General features: G+C 38.9%; 1 protein-coding gene across 3 annotated transcripts in view; it reads right to left on the minus strand.

Annotated features, from left to right (window-relative positions):
• Positions 1 to 11992: 11992 nt before the first annotated feature.
• Positions 11993 to 18527, minus strand: part of NSL1 (NSL1 component of MIS12 kinetochore complex) — a 34686-nt gene continuing 28151 nt past the window's right edge. For 2 of the 3 annotated variants that reach the window (XM_058539821.1, XM_058539820.1), the window contains 2 exons: positions 14840 to 14907; positions 11993 to 13546 (listed from right to left, as the gene is read on the minus strand). In XM_058539821.1, coding sequence (XP_058395804.1) covers positions 13268 to 13546; positions 14840 to 14907 — 347 coding nt within the window. In that variant the 3' untranslated portion in view covers positions 11993 to 13267. Of the gene's footprint in view, positions 13547 to 14839; positions 14908 to 18527 lie in introns of those variants that run through there. The other variant, XM_058539822.1, reaches the window with a different exon arrangement.

The raw sequence follows: 18527 nt of genomic DNA on the forward strand, positions 1-18527 counted from the left end.
AGCAAATCAGTGCTATTGCTACAGATGTGACTCAGCAGGTAGTTGCTCAGACTTTGCCTTCAGAACCTGAACTATATTTTCAGTGGTGCTGCTTACATGAGCAACATTAGCCAGAGGCTTCAGCAGTGGTCATTCAACAGATGTTTACTGAGAACCTGCCATGAGCCAAGCACTGTGTTAGATACTGGGGATGATGTGCCCACCGAAAATTTTTAAGACCGTTATGGTGGCCCATCAATTTGGTGACCCATGATGACCCATGCCTCTCAGCATTCATGTCCTTGTGTAGCTCCCGCCCTCACCACTTCTTACATCTGAGCCGGCCTGTCACCTGCTTTAAATAATAGAATACAGTAGAAATGATGTTGTGCCGGTTCCAGGCTTCAGCCCAAGAAGACCTGGCAGTTTCTGCTTTGGTGGTTCGGGGACCCCTGAGCTACCATGTAAGAAGTCCAGCTACTCTGTTGGAGAAATCATGTGGAGAGGCCACTTGGAAACGGAGAGGCCCTGAGACTACAGGGAAAGAGAGAGAAGCTCGGCCATCCCAATTCCAGCTGAACCCAGCCTCCAGCCAACCCACTAACTGAATGCAGCCACGTGAGTGACCACCAGCAAGACCAGCAGAAGAACCATCCAGCTGAGCCCAGTTCACATTGTAGAACTGTGAGCAAATAATGATTTGGTTGTTGTTTTAAGCCACTATTGTTGGGATGATTTGTTATACAGCAATTAGTAATTTTTTAAAACTCCTATAATTCCTGAAAACAAGAGAGGAGTATATGATCCTCCAAAGTGGTTTCAAGATACTTTGATAGACCAAATTCTTAGAAATTGCATAATCAAGCAGTGTCATGGTAGCAATAGGCCTTTAAATAAACTAGCCCATACCAAGTTCTTAGATAAGAATTAACCCATCCATCTTCCCTAAAAATAAGCTATAAAATAAATGCAATCCAAAAAAATTACCAACAGGATTTTTTTGGCATCTGATGCTAAAGTTCATGTGGGGATAAGCAAAAGTAGCCAGGAACTTTCTGGAAAAATAATAATAACAAGTGGCAGAGGAATAGTCTTAACGTAAAATAAATATACCATAAATCTATAAAAATTAAATGTTTGGTATGGGCATATGAATAGAACAGAATAGAAACAGACCCAAATATATATTAGATTTTATTAAATGAAAAATGTGGCATTTCAAATCAGTGGAGGAAAAGAAGTACTATTAAATAAATAGTATGGGGACAGGTGGTTAGCCATCTGGAAGAAAATAAAGAGATCAATTCTCCCCCCTAAACTATTACTCTCCTGGGTAGTAGGAGAAAAACATAAGTACTAGCGTTAGTCCAGCTCAGAAAATCCAGTGTAATCCAAATATTTAAACAGTTTTGAGGAGGCTGGCTCTTTTGGATGACTTGGTAACTTTCAGATTTCCTCGTTCTTTGACAAGATTGCATCTTCCATTCAAGAACCATCTGTGCAGGTCCTTGTACCCTCTCTGGCCCCTCTGGTCTCCATGGTAATGCCCCTGTCCACCTGGCATCTGGGCACAGGGGATGTTGTGGTTTACAGGGTTTGGCCCAGGCTTGTGGCCCTCCCTGACCACTTGGCTCACCTCAGCTCCCAGTGGCACTGCATTACCCCTGAAGACAGCTCTGACCCCCATTTTACCCTCTGGTCTGATTGTGATGGATGAGGGGCACGGGGACGGTGTGCTTCCAGGCTGTATTCTCTCAGCATCCCTTCAACCTACTCTAGTCTGAGACCACTCCCCGGAGAGGGAGGTGGGACTCTGAGTCTACCAGCTTCATCCTCTTCACCTTCCCACAGCTCACCAGGGGCAGAAGGACAAGGGTCTCCCTTCTCTCCTGGACTGTGCTTATAGCTAGTCTACCAGACCTGGCTCTTAATGTGTTACATGGAGGCTAATGCACATTAGAAAATCCTTTTCTCTATAAACAAAATACGGCACTCAGGACTGGCCTTGAGACTCACAGCTGTTCTACGGCCCTTTGTTCCCGGAGGGGCCTGTGCTCCCCTCCTCAGTGCTCAGCCTTAGACAGAGAAGGCCGGGGGGGCACAAGGTTTAACTGAATAAACGAAAATACGTCAGTTTATTGTTTTCAAAACATTATCTTTGTAACAGACAGTACACAGATTTGGAAAACATACAATTTCAAGAAGTGGTCAACTAAAATTATTTCTTTTATAACTTCGATTAGTATCACACACATTTCACCAAAGAGAAGGACAATGAATTAAATGAGTGGCACATAATTCTCTGAAAAACTTGATGACAACTCTCTGGAGCTTGCTTTGAAACCTTATTAATTCACGGTTTGCCAATTCAGAATTTCTTATAACTGTAATCCTGAACAGGCAGGACTGTTAGCTTCCCACAGTGAAGGAATGGTTGGCTATGAGGATTTATAGTTCCCAAGCAATTAACAGCAAAAGGACGTATTGAATCTCCTTAAGATAATCAACTGCTTTAAACCACTTTGGGCAACTTCTTAGATGCTGCTATTACCGGGGAATATTAGCTGTTCATTCACTCTTGGAAAATTTAGAAATGTTTGTTGTTACCGTACATTGCTATATGCCATTAAAAAAAAAAAAAAAGCCAGCGGGGTAGCTGTGGTGTAATGACAAGGAGATCTGACACCAGGGCAAGCGCCTTTACTGTGTACCACGGGGAGAGACTGGAGGTGGGGCTTGGAGTCAGGCCACTTCACTCTACTCTGTATAGTCTGCAGACCCTGGGAAGGCAGCGGGTGCATACCCTCTCTCACCTCTATCTCTGCATCCTGGAAATGGAGATGGTAACAGCCTCACCTGATGGATTGTTTTGAGGATTAAATGCGACGATGCATAAGAAGCTCTTAGCGTGTTCCCAGCACATAGAAGCACTCAACACATGGTAACTACTAGTCTTTTATTACTATTACCTTCAGCAAATAAGTTGATAAGGATGTATTTAAACATGTACAGGAAAGTATTTTTGTACAATTCTGGGCATATAGTAGATTCGTTATATATTTGTTTTAAAAATATGTTGCTTTAAACTGTTCTATAATTCGCACTATTTATTAATGGCCTTTCACCCAATTTTGCTGCACTGTTACAGTTGTGGCTTTACTTAATCTCTCCCTTTTCTTTGGGTGATCTTTTATCTTGAACTACCAAGAGTAGAATAAATTGTCACCTCATGCAGCTAGAACAAATCTGACATCGTGGGTTTGTTTAAACAATGTTTTCAAATCGGATTTATGGAGAGATATGAAAGAGAAAAGGAATGTTGTTAGAGAAAAATGGTTTCTGAGAATTCTGAGGCTCTGGTCTGATGCATTAAATAGTGAATGGAACCACGGGCTTATCTGCACATCGTAGATGCCATTCTATGAGACCTCTGGGGAGTGTGATACTTCACAGACAACATGGGGTAAACTTGATCACGATCCCTTTGTTGGCCACATCTCAGCCTGTCCCTCCTCTGTTCCTCTCTCTCAGATTCAGATAACAGCTGGGGTGGGGTGGGGGCGTTCCAGGGCAGAGCCTCCAGCAAACTGAGTCCAGAGGGCAAGGCTGGGAGTGTTGGGGGTGGAGGGTGGGGATCACAGAGTCCATCACTTGTGCAGAGAGCAGTACAGCGTTTATTTATATCTTTGAACTTTTCCTCCTTTTGAGTGTGAAAGACAAAAGAAATGAGGATTAGTTTTCGTAAGGAATATTTCTAGGGAAGCAATCATTTGTCAAATTTGATAATTTCCTTTAGAGAAAAATGCTTGGGGGGTCAGCCCAGTGGCGCAAGCGGTTAAGTGTGTGCTCCGCTGCGGCGGCCAGGGGTTCTCCAGTTCGGATCCTGGGCGCGCACCGATGCACCGCTAGGCAAGCCATGCTGTGACGGCGTCCCATGTAAAGTGGAGGAAGATGGGCACGGATGTTAGCCCAGGGCCAGTCTTCCTCAGCAAAACAAGAGGAGGATGGGTAGATGTTAGCACAGGGCTGATCTCCTCATAAATAAATAAATAAATAAATAAATAAATAAATAAATAAAAGAAAAATGCTTGGGTTGGGCTTATAACAAAGACAAATTGCAGTAAGCATTAAGATTTGCTGGTAAATTACAGGAATTTCTTAGTGTTCCATCATAGTTTCTGAAACCAGAAAAAACAATTTCTAGTAAGCGGCTAATTCCACAGACATCTCAAAACCCATGAGTTTCACTCTCATCTTCCCTCTGGGAGCCTGGAACCCCACAGCAGTGCAGGATTGCCCCTGGCTCCTGGGCCCTTCCCTCCACCCTATTGGATACCCAGCTGCCACTGATGTCTCCTGTGACCTATGGTAGATTGCTTGTGGGCAGGGTCTGTGCCTTGGTTTACACGCATATATCCACACACCTTAGCGCACTATTTGGATTCACTGAGTATTTGTAGAATAGAAGAAGGCATGATTATGAAAAATGATTTTAAAATATTGTTTGGAATGTGATTGGGCAAGATCATAAGGCTCAGGAGCTGGGATCTGTGGGACCTGGAGCAGAGGTGTCCTACAATTTGGCCAAATGTTATATTCTACCTCTGTCATTCCCTAATTTCTACACCCTAACGGGATCAGAGGCGGGCAGACATGGCAAATATAGACTATGACAAAGCAGAGAGAATTCATACCCCGCACTTATTTTAACCTTTTTCCCACCAACTTTTTTCACAGAGAAGGAAATGAAGCAAGATAAGCGGGTCAAAGACTCCCCTCTTCTCCTTTCCTGACCTACTCTTCTGGCTCGACTGTAAAATGGCTCAAAAGCAAAGGAGCTTCAAATGCAGGAACGAAGGAACAAGGGAGCTCAAACCTGGAAAAAAGCCACTGAACCAGCTGCAGAGGGCAGGGATGGGAGGACTGAGCGCTGCTGGGGTGAAGCAGGCAGCAAAGAGCCCTGAAGGGGGAGGGTAACCACAGGCGGCTTCATGGAGGAACTAAACCTCAGAAGAGTTTGAAGGAAGAAAAAGAATGAAACGCTCAAGTCTCAGACTTGGTGAAGAGGGGCATGGAGGGGATTCCCATGAAGATGACACAAATGGACAGAGAGTTCCAGTGCCAACATGGCAGATGTAGGGCACAGAGCCACACGTGGGCAGCTAGGGAGGCCTTAAAATCCATGACTAGGTATGAGCCCAAAAGCATGGGAGCCATTCTCTGAATAAGGCCAGTCAAGTGACTGTACAGACTGCCCGATCTTGCATAGGCTCAGAATCAGCTGGAGTGGGGGACCCTGAGGAGGGAGTCCTCAGGGGTATGGGGACTAGGCTTCAGCTTTAGTAGCCAGGAGACTCTAGAATTCTAATTCAGGTGAGTTCCCTAGTGATTTGCCCCCAGTCCTTTAAATTCTACCCCTCAACGCCGCCCCCCCCCAACGCGGTGAACCCATCTTTTAAGTTCAATTAGTAATGAATATGAATACCACAAGTCATTAGCGCCTGAGATTGTGATCTAGGGGAACTGACAAGTTAGAAATTTGCAATATGAAATCATTCATTCATTCAACTAATATTTAGCAGAGGGCTCACAGGTACAAGCAATGTAGGGATACAGCAATGATTTACGGGAGGACTCTTCACCACTGAATCTTCAAATGAATATTATACTAATCTCCCCAAATCCTTTCGTATAAAATCCCCACAAACCCTTCAGTGGTTCTCTAGAAAGATATTTTTTTCTTTATTTTTGTACACAGATGCTTGATAATAGAATCTATTTGCAGAACAAATGATCAGGGGGAGGGAAAAAAAACTCCAAAGAAACCAAAACTAAACTCTCAGCTAAAAACAGAGACTACAAGTCTTATCTGAAATATACTGAGATAATGGAACTGAAACCCTGTGAAAGCCTCTGAGGTATAATTTGTTTCTTAATTCTCAATGATATAAAGAATGGAAGATAGTGTCAATGGTAATTCATGTTCACTTGCATATGTATTACAGTTTTAAAATCACTTAAAAATCAAATTTATTTTTACACAAGTATTACATGCACATAATTTAATAAATCATGGATTATGACAAAAGGCTTATAACAAAAAATATTGGTCCCTTGGCCCACTTCCCCACCCTAGGTTCATCTGCAAAGTTAACTGCTGTCCACTCTCTTAGCTGTTTTTTTCTGATATTTACTGAATAATATACATATTGTCCTATCTCTTGATTCAGCTATTTTAGAGATTATGCACTGACTTGCAATTGTGGCGAAGATTTCACTCCCCAACATTCTCATTTCGTGGCTGATATTCAGATGGTACGCAGTCACAACCATATAAGTTGTTTCAATACTGCAAAATGAACTTCTGTACTGGTTCATACAGAAGCTTCCCCAGTGCCCCGTCCCTGCCACTCTGGCTGCTCCAGTTCCTATCCTGGGACACCCTGGACTTCCCCAGGACCCAGCAGCTAAGGGGGCCCTCCAGAACCCCGCTCCAGTGCTTTGACCACTATCCATTCTGACTGTCCTGTGCCTGTGCTGTACGGATTAATTCTCAGTCCTCTAACTCTCACAATATAACTGTCCCCATTTTTTATTGAATTCAGATTTGGGGTGTTCATTATTATGTCTATATAAATATTGTTCACTGTGGAGCCAATTTGCAACTATGATTACCTTTATTTTCTTGTACAATTTTCTGCTTTTACTGTGGTGAATAATTGCCTGTTAGTTTATTTCTTTGGACATCTGAATACTCCTTTTTACTATTTTCCAGGTAGTTAAATTACCTCTTGTGTTGTTGGTTATATTTTCTCCTGACAATCTTTCTTTTGGTGTCCTACGTATTCATATTCCAACCTGGTCTGACTGGACTCTTCTCCAGATCTGCTGAATGTTAGTGTCCTATGGACTTGAGTCTGCTGCTATCTTGGAGCTTCTCTTTCCTACATCCCATGGCTTCCTCTTTTTTGATTTACCCTTTGAAGTGGAGTACATTCTCTATCAGTATCCCCAAACCATATGCTTTGGAGGTAATTTTATTTTTTTTTGAAATTTTGCATGTCTGAGAACAAAGCTTTTGGCTAACCTCACACTTGATGGATAGTTTGGCTGGGTATGGAATCCTAGGTAGCAAATCATTTATATTAAGAATTTCCAGGGCCGGCCCCGTGGCTTAGCAGTTAAGTGCGCGTGCTCCGCTACTGGCGGCCTGGGTTCAGATCCCGGGCATGCACTGATGTACCGCTTCTCCGGCCATGCTGAGGCTGCGTCCCACATACAGCAGCTAGAAGGATGTGCAACTATGACATACAACTATCTACTGGGGCTTTGGGGGAAAAAATAAATAAATAAATAAATAAATAAAATTATTAAAAAAAAAAGAATTTCCAGATTGTAAGTCCAGAGACTTCCAGATTCTAGGATTGTTATTTAGTAGTTTGATGCCATTCCAATTCTCCTTTCTTTATGATCTTTTTCCCCTGGTGGAAGCTTTTAGGAACTTACTCTTTATCAAACATTTCTCAGTGACGCGCTTTGGGGCAGGAGTGATTTTGGTTTTTTCTTTCTTGTCTTTTTTCATTCGTTCTGCTGAATACTCAGTCTGCTTTTTCCAGCTGGAGTCTTGGTATCCTTCAGTTCTGGGGATGTTCTTGTATTATTTCTATTTCTTTACTCTCTTTAAAATGAGATATACTTCACACGCCATACAAGTCACCCATTTAAAGTGTACAATTCAATGGGTTTTAGTATAGTCACAAAGCAACCATAACCGCTATCAATTTTAGAGCATTTTCATCACCCCCAAGGGAAACCTCATACTCATTAGTAGTCATTCCCCATTTTTTGCACCCTCTTCCTCCCTCCAGCCCTAGGCAACCACTAATCTATTTTCTGTTTCTATAGATTTGCCTATTCTGGACATTTCATATAAATGGAGTCACACAAGAGTCTTTTGTGAATGACTTCAGCCACTTAGCATGTTTTCAAGTTTCATCCATGTTGTAGCATGTACTGTACTTCTTATTGCCAAATAATATTCCATCAATTGGATATACCACATTTTATTTATCCATTCGTCAGTTGATAGATATTTGGATTGCTGCTACAAACATCCATGTACAAGTTATTGCGTAGGCATGTCTTCAATTCTCTTAGGTTTAGACCTCAGAGTAGAATAGCTGGGTCATATGGTAACTGCATTATTTCTTTGATAATTTTGACTCCTGTTTTTTCTGCACTCTCTTCTGGAAAGGATATTGATTAGATATTGAACCTTCTGCATTTATTCTCTTTATTTTTCTCTTTTCTAATTTGCCATCTCTTAATCTTTTTGTTTTACATTTGGGAAAATTTCATATTATCTTCCAGCCCTTCTACTGAATTTATTTCAACTTTTACACCTTTAGTTTTCAAGAACTCTTTCTTGTTTACTAAAGATGTTTTAATATCATGTTTTTTCTTTTTTTTCTTTTTTTTTTTTTTGATGGATGCACTATCTTCTCTTATCTCTGGGAGGATGGTAATTATTCTGGCACTTTGTTTTGGATTTATGTCTCTTTTCTTTGAGATCCTATTTTCTCTTTCCTTTTTGTTTTCATTCAGTTAACCAACATGCATTGAGAAACTATCCTATGCCAGTCACTATTCTAGGTGCTTGGGATACATCAGAGGACAGAACAGAGGTTCCTACCTATGTGGGATTACCAAAGCCTCTGTCTTTGGAGGCTTCCCTCAAATGTCTGGTGAATCTCAATTTGTGTGTGTGTGTGTGTGTTTCTTTAGATAAAACTTACATAAAATGCAGAAATTTTAAATGCATTGCTCAATGAAATTTTACATATGTATACAGCCATGTAAGCACCACTCAACTCAACATAAAGAACATTTCCCTTACCCGAAAATGTTCTGTGTCCATTCCCAGTTAATATCTCACCTCTCCCCATAAGTAACCACCACAGATTAGTTTTGCCCATTCTGTGATTTCATACACAGTATGTACTCTTTTGTGCCTGGCTTCTTTCATTCAATATAATGTCTGAGATTTAATTGTTGTATCAGTAATTCGGTTTTTTAAATTCCTGTGTAGTATTTCATTATATGTATATGCCACAATTTACTTTTTCATTCTACTACTGATGGATATTTAGGTTCCTTCCAGTTTTTAGTATGCCCATTCATTTTTGAGAGTGAAATACAAAAATGCTTCTGGGAGCTCGAAGTGAGTGGGGCTTAGAGACTAAACGGCTCCACAGTAGGGTGATTAGATTGGCAAGCTGGATAAGTGGTTGGGGACCACCAAATATCACTATCTGTATATCGTTTCCCTGGGGTTGTTCAGTTTCTCAAAAGAAGGATCATCCAAGATGTATGAGCCAGGCTGCCAGTATTCTGGAACCTCAAGTCTTACCATTCCAATGCAGAATTTCATTTTGCCCACTTTTTGTTTGAGTTTCACCCTTCCTCTCCAGGGCCTCTTTCAGTTTTTCCAGAAAACAAGGTCCTTTGGCAGAGGCAATTACTGACAGTGAGTGGAGGGGATGAGGACACGATCTCATTTTTAGGACCCTCCATCTCATGTTAGCCTTTTGTGGTGTCCTCCATCTCTCAGTTGTCTAGAGATTCTGGGGGTGAATTGGATTTTTCTTATTAATGTCTCTCTGCAGACACTTACGTTTGATCTCCCTCTGATCTGCTAATTCATTACTCTTTCCTCCATACACTTTCCTTCTTCATATGCTATGATTTGGGGCAACAGACCTCCTGGTTTCATCAAAAGTTGAGTGTTTCTCTTTCTTGTAATTGCTATTTTGGGGTAAATGCTACACAAAGAGGAAAATGGATTCAATAGATTTCCACTTCCTTTCCCCTCCTTTGTTGAAGTTAATGGCTCCTCACCACCAATTCTAAGAGCTGAAACTGCCTATCTCTTTGGGTTCACCTGTAGCCAGTCTCTTTAGACAAGATCCATATATACTCACCTGATGGTACTCCAATACACCATACTCTCTCACAACCCCCTGCTTTGGTAAATTCTCTTCACACTACTGGGAATCTTCATCCCTGATTATATGTCTAAAATATTCAGACTGCTCAAATGTCGCCTCCTCCATAAAGATTTCCATGACTTCTGCCCAAAGTTCCCCATGCATACATCTATACAGCATTTGCTGCATCACATGATCGTTGTTCACATGCTCCTTCTCCTCACTAGAATATGAGCTTCTTGAAGACAATGTTTACCCCATGAGTTTTCATTTCCTTTATCAAACCAAGTAATAATAGTGCTGATAGAATGCTCACTATGGACACTACATGCCAAGTACTAGTCTAAGGACTTTATATTATGAATTCATCTACTTCTCATAACTCTGAGGTAGGTTTTATCATCACCTCTGTGTTACATGAGAAAACTGTAGCACAAAGATGTTAAGTAACTTGTCCAACGCTATTTAATAATGGTAGTGCAGAAATCTGAACCCAGATGATCTGGCTTAGAGAGTATGCTCTGAACCTCTCTGGCTTCTGAACTGAGTAGGTGCCTAACATGTATTTGTTGAATGGATGAATAAATGAATGAAGGTGGATAGGGAAAAACCAAGGCTTCAATAGAAGTCAAAAAAACTCAGTCTCAGAGAGAGCCACATTTTGAAGCAAATGAAAAATCTGATTTTATTGACCTTGTTCTCTATGCAGCCCAAGCCATAAAGACACAGGAAAAGAGGTCTAGGGTAAGATTTCTGTTGTCTAGTGTTACGGACTGAATGTTTGTGTCCCCTCAAAATCCATATGCTGAAGCTCTAACTCCCAGTGTGGCTCTATTTGAAGATGGGGCCTCTAAGGAAGTAATTAAGGTTAAATGAGATCATATGGGTGGGGCCCAATCCAATAGAATTAATGCCCTTATAAGAAGACACTAGCACTCTCCCTATCCTCCATCCTGCAGGAAGGAAGCGAGACCTTGCCAGAAACCGAATTTGCTATCACCTTGATCTTGGACTTCAAACCTCCAGAACTATGAGGAATTAAATTTCTGTTGTTTAAGCTACACAGTCTGGGCTATTTTGTTATAGTAACTCAAGCAGACTAATACAGCTCCTATGGCTAAAGTCTGGAAAACACAGATTTTCCTTCACTGATTTCATAAACCAGCTGCTTTTATAGTGTTCCCTCTCTTAGGACTGGATTTGACCTTCTTGTGTTGCATTTTTGTGTTTGTTTTTGTTGAAAAGAAATTTTAAGACTCCATCCAATCCAGCCTTCTTTTTACCACAGGGAGGTCAACATTTGATTTTCTATTTTTTCCTTCGACATTCCCTACAACTATAGACTTTCTTAGTTTTCATCATCTTAGCTAGCTAGTTCTTTGTCTAAGCAGAAATTCAATTTCTCTCCTTAAAAATGTATACTTATCCAATATTATTACTGACATCAGCCATGTCTATCTTAGTTAATAATACTAATATATTTTCTTTCCCAAAGGTATTTCATTTGGAACTCTGCTATAACTGTGGAGTGCAAACTTTGGGCTCTCTGAGGGATTTCAAGTTTCAACTGACTGCCTGGGGGCTTTAAAATAAAACAAACTTCTTTTTTTCAATTATAAAAATTTCCAAATACAGGACTAGAAAGAATATATCCATCACACAGATCTAACATTATCAAGATTTTTGCCTCATTCGCTTAATCTATTTCTTTCCCTCTTCTTTTTTTCTTTGCTGACATATTTCAGAGCAAATCTAAGACATCAAGTCATTAAACTCTAAAAAAGGGAGACATTTTCTTATATAAGCACAACACAATTATCTAATCTAGGAAAATTAACAATACTTTCATGTGCAGGCTTTTGAAGTGAAACAACTTATACAGAATTTTACATTATGAAAAAGTTAGCACTGAATTAGAATAGCAATACTCTGTAGCCTCAAAACAGTTTTAAAGTGAAATTTAGTACGTTCTGAAATGCAGGGTGCTGACCTACCATCCTACTAAAGCTGACTCAAGAATGCCTAAGACAACGCTTAAAAACACACAGTATCAAGATTTCAGTCTTTGTACATTATTTTAATAAAAAAGACACTGCTGTGTACAAATATACAGATCTCAAATTGTAACATTAAAATACAGAATGCAATAAAGTGGCTTTGTAAATTTTCTTCACTGAGACAGACTTTCTGTCACATTTAGACATTTATGACTATTAAGACATAATAAACAAGAGAAGTACAGATTTTCTGACCTCATGATTAGTAAATTCCTCTGCAAATGAATGAAGGTACACAGTCATCAAAAGAGGAAACAGTTGGGAAGTTAGATGGCTCTGCCTACACTGTATTAATCTGAGTAGCAAACACAATAAGAGCTATAAGAAACTAGCTAAATGTTAGAAGTACAGGCAAAATAGCTTTCTCAGACTTCTACCAATGATGATATCCTTGATATATAAACATCCTTAAATGTAAAATAGTTCAGTATGACTGCATCTATATTTGTTCCACAATGACAAGTTGTTAACGTATTAATCTGATATATACTTTTGAACTTGAGTCATCTAAAAGAAATAATGAGAAATCCTGAAGACAAACTATTAGTCCCGAGTCAAATTATGATTAAAAGTTAAAAGGTCTATGGAAAATAAAAATCTGGGAAAGAAACGTTGGCTACACGCCAATTTTTATTTCTAAAAGAAAGTCTTGCACAAATAATAGTCTTCTTCTTTGTCTTACAAAACAAAAACAAAAAATCCTAAAATTAATCCTACAAATCCAAATTAGCTGAACTTGGAGTAACAAAGCCAAAGCCAGTCTTGTCATCTCCACATTAATTTGATAAATCAAACAGCATCAAAAACAAAAAAAATCTGCTTCAGCTCCTGTGCAGAACTGATGACTACCTCCAGCACTTAACTAAAGACAACTGCTACATAGCTCTTTTTTTAAGAAAGATGTATACCCAAAAAACCCAATAGAATATGTTACTCATGAAATTCCATAAAAGCTGTTAAGGCAGCCAAAAGTGGATGGCACTTGACAGTAAAAGTTTGCACTCTTAATGCCCATTGGTGGGCTTTGTGTCAATATTCAAAAATCATGCTTTTCATCAGCTATAGATGAATAGTGAGGAAAGAAATACAATATTACATCAGATCCCAGCATAGAGCTACTATACTTCTATAAAGGAATCACTAAAGAGTTACTTGTTGTTGTAAATGAAGTCCTCTGTAGGCATTAGGCTGTACGCTAAATGCTGATAGTGCCTAATTTCAACTCCCAAGATAAACAAAACGAGCTTATGTATCAAGATTAATTCTCTTTGGCCGCAATGGATACCATTTTCTCTGGGGGCAGTCTTTAGTTTGCTTTCTTTTCAGTACTATGTCAGTGGTTGTCCTGGTAGAAGTCTCTGTTGGTGTGGTTTCTATTTGTGTTATAAGGTTCTCAGGTTTAACATCTGGTTTCCCATAACAACTGGAAAAGACTTCCTGGTGGACTCTCTGGAGCTGGATAATAGGCTGCATCTTTAAAACTTGGGAAAATCCATCTCCTTGTTCAATTAATGCAGGCAAGGACTTAAAAAAAAAAAAAGAAACAAAAAACAGTTATATGCAACATTAGTCTCAAGTTACAACACAAACACACAGAGACAGGCACGATACTCCAGAATTTTAATTCTTTGGGTCAAGGTTTTTTCTAAGACCTAATTTTTTGGGTCATAGATATTCGACTTTACCTTAAAATACCAGTTTTAGCTGAGGAGTTTTAGCCAAAAGCTAAGACTAAAAAGATAAGTTCTATTCCTACAATGCCTGGTAGTAAATAACACTTTGGCAAACAGGAGACAGAATTTCAGAGCTAAGGATTTAATGTCTGAAATTACATATTTTAGGATAGTAAGTATTTTAGAAATCTCAATCATCAAGAGCAGGGATCAGCACATTTTTCGTGTAAAGGGCCACATAGTAAATATTTTAGGCTTGGGGCCTTACGTCTTTGTCACAATTATTCAACTTAGCCATTATAATAGTTAAAGAAGCCACAGACAATAAGTAAATGAATGGACATGGCTGTGTTCCAATAAAATTTTATTTACAAAACAGGTGGCAGGCTGGATTTTAGCCTGGCCCACCACAGTTTGCCAATTCCTGATCAGGAACATGCTAAGAGAGAAGCATGAGCACCAGAAAGCCATGGAATCAATACAAACCACAAAAGAATGTTATAGAAAATTATCACAACAGGGGAAATTCAGGAGTTTAAAAATAATTTTCATATACTAGAAATCCAAATGTTTTCCTGTTTGGGTAAGATAAATGTCAATAATATAAGCAATTTTATTATAATAATATTAAGACTCCAAGTTGGATATGCAGTATAATATAGCGGTTAAGAGTACAGGCTCTGGAGCCAAACATCCAGGGCTTAAATCCTGGCTCAGTCATTTATTTGGGCAATCATCTTAGCCTCTGTAAAAAAGGGAAACAGCAGTACCTATCTCACAGGGTTACTGTAAGGATTAAATGAGCTAATACATGTGAAGTACTTAGGTGCTGCCTGACCCATGCTAAATGCTCACTAAATGTTAGCTGGTATTACTATCCAAAATTGTTTGATGGACTGCTAACTCTCAGAATGCACATATATAACCAACCTTTAAAGAAGCCAGGTATAATACAGGCACATAGTAGGTGCCTAATAAATGGTAGTTATTCTGAATATTACTGTCGCTTAATAAATTCATTAAAGATCTATTTAAAAGACTGAGAATTCTTGTTACAACAGACTAAGACACATATGGATGTTGAAAGCAAACACTTAGCTATACATGTCCGTCACTTTATAATTTTTTAGCAGGTAGCTTTTACCTTCATGACTTCACTCATCTCCTTAGCTATTGTTTCTCCTCTGCATTTCAAATTTTCCATACATGAGGCTGCAAAGAAATCGCCAAACAGTATTTTAGGTTTTTTATCTAGTACCAAGTCATAAAAGACATGCAGACGCTACCTGGAGAACAATCTGTTAGGACTATTCACCTTAGCTCAATCTTTCTTAGAATACTTTGTAATCTATTAAAACAAGCGTCCTATTAAATTTATCTAGATAAATAAAAAGACTGTGAAAATATTAGAACAGTAGAGTAAAACTAATACTTACAAGCATAAGATGACAGATAACAAGAGTTGATTATAAGTAGTCTTAACACTGTGTGCTCCTAAAAGAGAGACTGTTCTACATATTATCTACCACTATGTTTAACATCTCCAAGCACTATCATATTTTAAAATAAAAATAGGCTAATATTTGATATTTGTATTACTCTTAATTTTTTACAAGTAAAACATATTTGAACTTAGAATATACAATCACACTGCATCGAGGACACCTAGATGGAATTTCTGGAAAATAAACATCTGGAATAGATTGTCAGTAATATTAATTTTTCTTTCCTTACTTCCTTGATCTTTTCTGATTCCTAATACATTTTAATTTCTTCCAGTCTTTGTTACAAATGTTCATGACTACCTTCATAACAGAACTGCATACTCAATGATACAGAGGGATAAAAATCCAAAGCAAAATTAGAGATAAGAAAAATCATTTAATTATGAAATCATCTAGAAATTAGTTTTTAGAAGAGCAGTTCTCACCAGAAATTTCTTAAAGTCTAAGCAAGCACCTAACTATGTTAGGAGGGTCACAGCTTTGTTGGCTTCAAGAGACTGGCCAATAAGCCAAGAAAAGAATTTCTTTCATAGCTGCTATTCTTTTCTGACTTTACTTCGCTCAAAAAATTGAGAACACAGAAAAAAAGGAAATGAATAGCAAAAGCAACTGAGAGAAAGAGGGCACTCAGAAGGAGAAAGGCAAAGACACCACAATGGCCTCAGGAAAATAGTTCTTAACCTTTTTTTTTGTTACCAGAGATTTCTCTGGCAATTTGTGAAGCCTATGGACCCGTTCTCAGAATATTTTTGGGTATTTGTTTTTTAAATTGAAGTATAATTTACATGTAGTCAAATGTAGATCTTAAATTTAATACTCAATCACCTTTGACAAATGTATACCGAGACATGGGACACCAAGACACTTTCCATCACCCCGGAAAGTTCTCTTGTGCCCCTTTGCCAGTCAATCTTCTCTACAAGAAGCAACCACTCATCTGATTTCTATCATTATACATTAGTTTTGCTTACTCTAGAATTTCACAATAATGTTTTAAAATAAAACTTGAAAATTCTATTACTAGGCCAGCCCCGTGGCTTAGCAGTTAAGTGCGCGCGCTCCACTGCTGGTGGCCCGGGTTCGGATCCCGGGCTTGCACTGACGCACCGTTTCTCCAGCCATGCTGAGGCCGCGTCCCACATACAGCAACTAGAAGGATGTGAAACTACGATGTACAACTATCTACTGGGGCTTTGGGGGAAAAAAATAAATAAATAAAATTATTTTAAAAAAAAATTCTATTACTAAAAAATTTTGAGAGGTAATTTAGTATTCTTGGCCCCTGACTAGAAGCCCCTGTGCTTCTTTGAAATAACAAGATCGAGTGGCAGGTCTAATAATTACCATAATATGAAAATAATGGGTATAAACAATATTGTGATATATCTGTAACAACTGAAATTGAAAATATCTGTGGCGGGCCGGCCCTGTGGCTTGGTGGTTAAGTGCGCGCGCTGCGATGCTGGTGGCCCGGGTTCGGATCCCGGGTGCGCATCGAGGCACCACTTCTCCGTCCATCCTGAGGCTGAGTCCTACATACAGCAACTAGAAGGATGTGCAGCTATGACATACAACTATCTACTGGGGCTTTGGGGGGAAAAAATAAAATAAATAAAATCTTTAAAAAAAAAAAAAAAAGAAAATATCTGTGGCTTCAAGTAGCAACAAAAGTTTCAGGTACTCCTAATACTATCAACATTACCTGCATTCAAAATTGAAGGAAATGCTAAATTTCAGTTTGAGGTTAGTAAAAATAACAATGTAGTTTTTCCTATCTAAGTTCATAGCCCCCTCATACTCTAAGGACTCTTGCCTTAGAATAATAAGCTAATTTAATTTCAATTCTTTTAAGATTTGGGGAGAGCCCTCAAAAGCACTCAGGCAATTATTTTTTCCTGGGTATGGCAAATAAATGATCCATCCTTTGGTACTCTTGTGGCAATCTGGCTTCCAGGCAGGCCCACACACAGCTTCTCCCCCTCAAACTTGCACATCGATGTGAGAGTTGCCCATTCTTCCAATGTTTATTACGTATTTTACCAGCACAAGGTACTCAGCGTAAGGAAAAATGGTCTTTGCCCCTCAAAGAACTTTCAGTTTAGAAGAGAGAGACATAGAAACACGCAGAAACAAGTCAGTATTTTTTCAAAATCAGCTCAAATTTTCCTGGGCAGTCTCACATTTCCACAAGCCCTGCCACACATTCCACCCCTTGCCTGAACTGACCACTGCCCTGCTACAACAAGCTCCCACTGTGTCCTGAACAGTCCTAGCAGAATACCTGCAAGACTTCATTGCACTAATTTGTTTAGAATATGTTTCTCAATCCTATCGGACCCAACCTCCCCCTTTAGAATATATTTTGTAAAGCTCCTTTACTATTCTAAAATAAAATTCATAGACAATATTTCTATATACATAAATAGAAATATAAAGGAGAAACAGATATTTACCATAATAGAATACTATTTAATATGTTTAATATGCCTAGATCCACCCATACCAGAAGATGTAATGAAGTATTCAGATACTTGTACCTATTTACATGAAGTAAATTTGGATTTAAGAAAATTTATATCAGAAGCCACTCTATATAGAAAACAAAAGATCAGAAGTATGGGTAGAAAAACTAGTGTTGTATAAGAAATAATAGATTAGATTTATTTGAATACAATAAGGAAGAAATAATCTTAACAGAGTATATTAACATACCAAGACAAAGTACAGGCTGTTAAAATAGTGAAAATTAGGAGCTACAATATTTCTACAAATGCGACGGCCTTATTAGAAGTGTTGTGTCAAGGGGCCGGTCTAGTGGCGTAGTGGTTAAGTTTGCGTGCTCTGCTTTGGCGGCCCGGGATTCACAGGTTCGGATCCTGGGCACGGATCTACGCACTGCTTATCAAGCCATGCTGTGGCAAGCATCCCACATACAAAGTAGAGGAAGACAGGCATGGATGTTAGCCCAGGGCCAATCTTCCTCAGGAAAAAAGAGGAGGATTGGCAGCAGATATCAGCTCAGGACTAATCTTCCTCACCAATAAAAAAAAAGAAAAAAAAGTGCTGTGTCAAAATAATTCCCTACATTATAACGTAGGAAGGTGTAAGATTATATCCTACAGAAAACATATTTCCTACTCTGAAATTCCACCTTAATTCAGGCTACTTTCAGTATATGCATTCACTTAAAAAGACTTTAGAGATCATACCATTGAAAGGCAATGGAGTATAGAGGATGGATTAAGCAAAAACATGAATGTGAGAAACTATAGAGAAAATATGTGATTGACCTCTGTGGACAGATTCAGAGTAAGATTAAAGACAAGC

This window comes from Diceros bicornis, chromosome 4, assembly GCF_020826845.1.
Source record: "Diceros bicornis minor isolate mBicDic1 chromosome 4, mDicBic1.mat.cur, whole genome shotgun sequence".
Lineage (NCBI taxonomy): Eukaryota > Metazoa > Chordata > Mammalia > Perissodactyla > Rhinocerotidae > Diceros > Diceros bicornis.